Source organism: Montipora foliosa, chromosome 9 (genome assembly GCF_036669935.1).
Source record: "Montipora foliosa isolate CH-2021 chromosome 9, ASM3666993v2, whole genome shotgun sequence".
Classification (NCBI taxonomy): domain Eukaryota; kingdom Metazoa; phylum Cnidaria; class Anthozoa; order Scleractinia; family Acroporidae; genus Montipora; species Montipora foliosa.
The window spans coordinates 31,841,809-31,849,308 of record NC_090877.1 but is presented as its reverse complement, the minus strand read 5'-3'; the positions used below and the strand labels follow the sequence as shown (position 1 = coordinate 31,849,308).

Here is a 7,500-nt window from a genome sequence, read left to right as displayed (position 1 = left end):
GGGGGGAAGGGGCAGAGAGGGGGAGAAAAAACACCTGCCAGCAAGGCCTGTTGAATTGACAAACACCTCTTATTAGTTGCACTTGATCGCATTTGCAGAAATGCAAAACGATCCAATTAAAAGCCAATTCGTTTTTTACCGGAAATTGCTTAGCTTTCTTCATTATTGATGTGTTGAAGAGACTCCAAACAAACAAACCTGTCCATGTCTCAACAGTGTGAAATTCATCAGCAATAAGCGCAGTAAGATTTTGGTGCAAAGGAGTGTTACTGTTTTTCAGCCGATCAAGAAATGATTTTTCCAGAATTTCCTCAGCAGAAGCAAAGATCAGTTGATATTTGCCACTTTCTACGTCTTCTAAACTGGCGTCCATAAATGGTATAGCAGTTAAACCCATCCAAGCAGCTTTGAATATCTGATCTTGCACAATACTTTCAAGCGGGCAAACAACTATCACACATGCGGGTTTGTTTGACATTAATTCCTTCACTCTAACAAACAACTAGAAGATAAGACTCTTTCCATAGCTGGTTGGAAGAACTGCGAATAAATCTTTTCTCGAAAGCAGGGTCGATATGGCTTTTTGCTGTTCCGATTGCAAGTCAAGCGATATTCCCAGTCCAGAGAGATCCGAAATAGCTTCTTTGGGGGTGGAATCTAAGCTTGGCAACTCCGCCATATTCCCATTCACGTTCTGCTGTGAAAGAGCGGGAAGAAAAATATGCCTTTGATTGACAGGAGGTGATCACTGCACCAATCAGAGCCCCTGTCCAAAATTTCAATTGGTTTGCCAAACAAACAGTTGGTGCGTGCAGGAGTATTTCTCTCCCCTTCCCCCACTATCATTTCATACTGTCTTCCTCTCACTCAAGCCTCTGTTAGTCTCTCTATCCAAGATGTCGGCCATTCGCATGCTATCACAATAATGGAAAATGCACGGTCATTGAATATCATTTAATGTTTACAAATATTATAAATTTAACAGGTGTAGTTTGTTTTGAAACAGGTTGTATGGGAAATACATTGTAACATGGATATACCGGATGTAGCATTATGTCTAGTAGGATCTAGTATGAAGCGTGACATCAGATAAACTGGTTTCAAGGGAGGGTGAAACACTAGTGTATATGTAGCAACACAGAAAACTTGTGAAAACCCATTCTTGTAATTTAAGTGGGAAAGTGAGAACTGGTATCGAGCTGCAAAGGTTCGAAATTAACAGTGTTGTGAATAATGCGGCCCGTGACCTCCAGCCCTAGGTAGCTAACATACTGTCTTCCTCTCACTCAAGCCTCTGTTAGTCTCTCTATCCAAGATGTCGGCCATTCGCATGCTATCACAATAATGGAAAATGCACGGTCGTTGAATATCATTTAATGTTTACAAATATTATAAATTTAACAGGTGTAGTTTGTTTTGAAACAGGTTGTATGGGAAATACATTGTAACATGGATATACCGGATGTAGCATTATGTCTAGTAGGATCTAGTATGTAGCGTGACATCAGATAAACTGGTTTCAAGGGAGGGTGAAACACTAGTGTATATGTAGCAACACAGAAAACTTGTGAAAACCCATTCTTGTAATTTAAGTGGGAAAGTGAGAACTGGTATCGAGCTGCAAAGGTTCGAAATTAACAGTGTTGTGAATAATGCGGCCCATGACCTCCAGCCCTAGGTAGCTAACATGAAGATTGTGAAAACTATCAATTTAATTAAAAGAAAAATAATATTGACATCGGCAGAAAGAAATTTTGGTCATTTCCAAAAATACCGCTGCTGGAATTTCTGTAATGTTGATTTCATCATGTCGTTGACACGCAAGATTATAGTAAATATCTTGAGCGTAACATTTCCACAAGGCTGAATCCGGCATTTTTCATGTTTTAGCTGCATTGTATTTGTGTTATTTACCCTCACGTAGAACATTGGCTTTGAGTTTCTGAATCAGCAAATGAAACTGACTGTGTCACACTGAGACCCCAACACAGTACCCATTGCTTTGATTGCTCCACTGCATGGTATAAATTTGGATTTTCATCGAAGTCTGTAAGACGTGAGGCTGTTTGAAGCCTCTCGCTAGCAGAAATGTTCTCCTTGACAGTTGTCTTTATTTGCTATTGTTGCAGTTGTTTTGTCACAGATGGAGGTCAAATATATTGCCCAAAGGGGTGTAGTGGATTGTTTTTAGCCAATGAACATTGTTGTGAATAATGTATTGACCCCTGAGAAGGAGACTAAATAGATTTTACTCTGTCTAACACAAGACCATTTTGCTTGTCAATGGGGGGTGTCCTAGGGCGTTTAAGGTGTGAATCCATGGGCTAATTCTATTATCCATTTGGTGCACAGAAAACTATATTCTATCCAGATTATAACTATAATACCTTTCAGGTACATGTAATCCGAGTAATAAGAAAAAAATGAGTGTGCACTGGATATGAGAGGCCATGTTAATCTCATATCCAACAAGCACAAATGTTATAGTATTTTTCTTATTCAATCTCATTTAAGGACGGCGCCCACTATTGTTATTGCGCATATGTTCTGCGCATCTGGAGATACTCGGATTTCCTATGGGTGGTGCTTATTAATACAGGGGTATTTTGAGCGGTTTAAAACTATCCGGAAATAGTAGATCTTAGTAAGTACTCTTGGTATCCAAACAAAAAATTGGGGGTAACCATGCATTTTTGAGAGATAATTAAGCTTCAATTTGAGAAAGAACGCCATACATTTCTTTGTATTTTAAAGCTTTTTACAAATATTATTCATCAATTATCTTTGAAAAATGCGTGGTTACCCCCAGTTTTCTTTTTGGATTTCAGTAACACTTGTTACGATCTACATTTTCTGCATAATCATACACCGGGACAAAAATACCTTTGAATTAGTAGGCACCGTCCTTAACCATTGGCTCAGGTGGTTGAGAATAATTGGACTATGGTGCAGGAGGTTGTAGGTTTGAATATCAGCCACACCAATTCCCAGGGTGTTAAAATAGTAAGGAGAAAGAGCTGCTATTGTAATGTCTATAATGATGAAATTATATTGTGTGTAGGTCTTGATTGTGAAAGGAGAAGAGAACTTGCATGTTATGTTCCAAAGTGTCAAAGGGAATGTACATGATACGGCTGTGAGACTCAAGGGAAGCATGCATGATGCTGCAGAAAAGGTGCAAGACAACATGCACGAGGCTTCAGAGAAAATGCAAGAGATGCTTAAATCAACAAAAGAGAATGTGACAGATGCTGCTGAAAAAGTGCAAGTTATCTTAAAAACTGCAAAAGATAATGTACAAGAAAGCATGCATGATGCTGCAGATAAAGCAGAGAAGATCTCAAGAAAGGCAATATACTTGGCTCGTTCAGGATGGTATCTCCTCTCTCATATTGAACTTCCAGACTGGCTTCGCGACAATGACTTTCTATCACATCACCATCGACCTCCAATGCCGTCATTCAGGTCTTGCTTTAAGAGCATTTTTAAAATTCACTCAGAGACTGGAAATATATGGACTCACTTAATTGGCTTTGTTGCTTTCATTTGTGTCATGTTTTACATGTTTTTGCGGCCCATCACCACATCAAATCCATTTCCTAAAGGCTGGCAGGAGAAGCTTGTATTTGGTGCTTTCTTTGCGGGTGCAATCTTATGCCTTGGATTTTCGTGGGTCTTCCACACTGTTTACTGCCACTCTTGCAAGGTTTCCAAAGTGTTCAGTAGGTAAGTTATTGATTTGAAGCAACTTGTTCTTGTGTGAAGTCCCAGTAATATTTTCCAAAATAATAATTATACAGGTTTTACTCTCAAAGCCTTCTACATCCTCCTAAGTAGAAATTAATTTATTCAATCATTTATGACACACTGTCAAACAACAGATATAGTTAAAAGCAATAAACTTTCATATTGTTGTTACTAAAGAAAAATAGCACAACTGAAAATCCTATTTAAATGTATTATTTAGACTGTTTTTGTGGTCTTTTTCTTCCAGGCTTGATTATTCTGGGATTGCATTGTTAATCATGGGATCTTTTGTACCTCCACTCTATTATGGATTCTACTGCTCAAGAGCTCTGAAGATTGCTTACATGTCAGTTGTCTGTTCCCTGGGTGTTATGTGCACTATTGTTTCATTGTGGAGCAAATTTAACACACCCAAGTACCGAATACTCAGAGCTGGTAGGGTATTTTCCATGTTCATTTATATTACAAAGGGGACGGGAGAGATAGTTTCATTTGTCCTATAGCCAGGGCTAAAAATTAACTCCAGTGCACGGTGGCCAGCTGGGTCTCTTTCCTTGAATTCTTTGTCGCCGAAAACTTAACTAAGTGGTCCTGGATTTTACATGAACGCAAGTCTTGTGGATTTTATTGTGGGCCTTAAAGTGCCCATGAAGTGAAAAAAATGTTTTTTCTCACTTTAAATACCTTTTAAAATGATGAAGAATGGTGTTTTCTACATGTATTTTGGAATATGGTATCTTCTTTTTTCCAGAGATATTCAAGTTTTTGTTCAACATTAATTATTGATGATGTAATAACATGTACACATGATTGCAATAAATCACAATATTGAGATTATCTCCAAAAATATTGGATGGGTGTTGTTCAAACTTGGCATCAACACTTGGAAGTTTTAGTTGCCAATAAAATAATAGTTTAGGCATCCGGACCTCTTTGAAGATGGAGCAAAGTCACTTTTCAGAATTTAAGTTTTTTGAAGCCCCTAGGTACCTCCAAATCAATGTCATGTTGGTTGGTTTTCATTCCAAGTTTCCCTCCTGTCGAAAATCATTATTAATTTTGATTTGATGATCATGTGCTTTTACTAGTATTTGAAGCAAGGCTTTTCACTAAAATTTGCAGTTTGAGGCAGCCTTGGGTAGAGTAACCGAATGTTGTCATTGTCAAAATGAAATTTAAACTTAGGTTTGAGAGAATCTGTCTTTAATAACGTAAACTTGTTAATTTTTTAATTTATCATTATTTTACCTTTCACCCTCATCTGTTTCTTCCTCTTCTCTGTATTTGTTTCTCTGATTCAATCTGGCTTCCACTTAAAGCAAAAAAGCTATCTACAATACGAATACCTTCTCACTGTGATACTTTAATTCCCAGATGTGTCACGCTTGGTTGAGTATGAGACCTACATGTTCAGTAGAGTGTGACTGAAAAGTAAACGCACAATAAAATTCCTCCCATGGCCTGTGTTTCAGCTTGTAATTTTTGTACTGAACTGTGCGTATTTCTTCTTGTGTGCTTCCTTCTGAGTTTTCCCTCCAGATTTTGAAGGGGATGAATTGTCTTGGCTGTTTTTTGAAGGGACAATTTCAATATCAGTGCAGGATTAGCGCAATGGCGCGGTCTGGCTCAAACCCTCTACTAACATCATGTATAAAAGTGCCACTTCAACAAGGGTTAATGTAAAAAGTAAGTGGTAGTTTGATTTTTGTTCCAGGTTTGTTCCTTACATTCGGTTGCTCTGGTGTAGTTCCTGCTATTCACTTCATGGTGGCTTATGGTGTCACACTCGCTCACCGTCAGGCATCTGTAGGGTGGATGGCACTAATGGGTGTCTTGTACATTCTTGGTGCTATTATGTATGCCACGAGAATTCCAGAGAGGTGGTTTCCTGGCAAGTGTGACATCTGGGTAAGTCTTATTGCCAATCTGGCATTTAAATGTACTCCTCTAATTTATTATTGATTTTGTATGGCATAGAAATAATGCCATGTCATTAAGTGTTGGGGGTTTGCTGGCAAGGGCTTAAGGACGGTGCCTACTATTGTTATTGCGTATACGTTCTGCGCATCTCGAGATTACTCATTTCCTATGGGTGGTGCTTCTTAATACAAGGATATTTTTTGTGTGGTTCAAAACTATGCGCAAATGCCCAAACTATCCGCAAATGCCCTACTGTAGGATGCCCTGGGTTGACGAGTTAAATCTGTTAAGATGTCTGGCGTTATCACACCCACTTGTACAAATTGAAGCTGACAGTTTTGAAGCTCACAGATGAGTGGAGAAGCCATGTGGGAAAGAAGCCCATGCATTCTTGAACCAACTAAACTACCTGCTTTATAAACTAACTTCACTATCGTGAGGTACAGCCTCTGCTAGACTAAATAGCTCCAAGTTATTACACTGCTTCCTTTTTTGTACCAGTTAACTCCCATTTTCTTTATCATATCTACTCTCCCACCATTCACATCCAATTTAATCAGTTTTCATGAAAAATAAGGTAGCCAGTTCCCAGTTATTCAAATGCAGGATAACTTCATGTGGTGGATAAGGCACTGTCCAACAGTTTCAGTATTTGCTCACCTAACTGTGAATGTATACACTTCAAGGCACACCCAAGTAACTGCATGTAGGAAAAATTAAATTTTCCTCTTAATTTTATACTCTGCATGGTGACTTATCCACTGGATAAAGTGATCTGGCCTCTTAACAGCTAAGCCAGAATCTTGCAGTGGTAGTTCCAGTTTGCATCATAAACTGGTAATCAGTGATAAAATATGTGAAACTCGAAACAAAGAAAGCAAAACGGGTTAATTATGGTGATCAACAAGAATCATTTAGGCCCTTCAACATTGTCAAGATTTATCGACACTTGTGCTTTCATCATTGATCTCTTGCAGTTCCAAAGCCATCAAATCTTCCATGTGCTTGTGGTTGCAGCAGCCTTTGTTCATCTCTATGGAATTTGTCAAATGGCTTATTATCGTTTTCATCATGCAGCCGTGTGTGAATAGTGATTACTTGACCTTGTTAACTTATAACATACTCGTATATCAAACCGTTTGTAAGTAGGATGTATTTAGAATTTATTTAGAAATAAACAGATTCAATTCAAAAAGAACCATTAAGAAGGGTGTCGTCATTTAAGCACATTTCAATAATTATTGTAAAAAATGTCGTTTTTCCATTTTTATACTGGGAAGTTAATTTATTTTATTTAGTGCCAAGGGCAAAATCAATTTTTTTTTACGAATGTCATATTGATCATGGCTCAAGTCAGAAATAAAAGATGGTTAAGAGCGTAGCCTTGAAGTAACTTGTTGTAATAAATAGTTAATATTTTTGTAATGAACAATCATACAAAAAAAAAAAACACTGAGAAACTCAGCCTACCCGCATGTTAATGGGGGTTTATTTTTGTTACATTATTGTATAAATGTGACATGATACCTATTACATACTTGAATTTAAATTGAAATTTCTTATACTTCATTACAGTTAAAGTAAACAATACAAATCAATTCCACAAGTTAGTAGTATTTGTTTTATATTGTATCCGTAGTAACTACGGTCATTTACAGCTCTTCCCTGGAAAATGTATGTAATTTTGAAACGGCAGAACATCCCAATTTGAATATGTTAAAATTCAACCGGATTATCGAGGTGATACCATTAAAAGAAGCTAAGACTAAACGACCCGCGACTATTTCATGTGGTCCGCACTATGGAGTCGGATTGCAGTTTCATCAGTTGTCC

The 7,500-nt window shown here is 37.8% G+C and overlaps 2 protein-coding genes across 2 annotated transcripts in view; one reads left to right on the top strand and one right to left on the bottom strand.

The window, feature by feature from the left end:
* Window positions 1-7,273, top strand: part of LOC137969373 (adiponectin receptor protein 1-like) — an 8,927-nt gene extending 1,654 nt beyond the window's left edge. The window contains exons 2-5 of the mRNA XM_068815581.1: window positions 3,062-3,726; window positions 3,995-4,182; window positions 5,462-5,655; window positions 6,645-7,273. Coding sequence (XP_068671682.1) covers window positions 3,062-3,726; window positions 3,995-4,182; window positions 5,462-5,655; window positions 6,645-6,758 — 1,161 coding nt within the window. The 3' untranslated portion in view covers window positions 6,759-7,273. The remainder of the gene's footprint in view (window positions 1-3,061; window positions 3,727-3,994; window positions 4,183-5,461; window positions 5,656-6,644) is intronic.
* A 145-nt stretch (window positions 7,274-7,418) lies between these two features.
* The window catches only part of LOC137969374 (uncharacterized), a 54,750-nt gene continuing 54,668 nt past the window's right edge, over window positions 7,419-7,500 (bottom strand). Inside the window, exon 25 of the mRNA XM_068815582.1 lies at window positions 7,419-7,500. This exon is cut by the window's right edge and continues 2,226 nt beyond it. The gene's annotated coding sequence lies outside the window, so the exon portion shown is untranslated.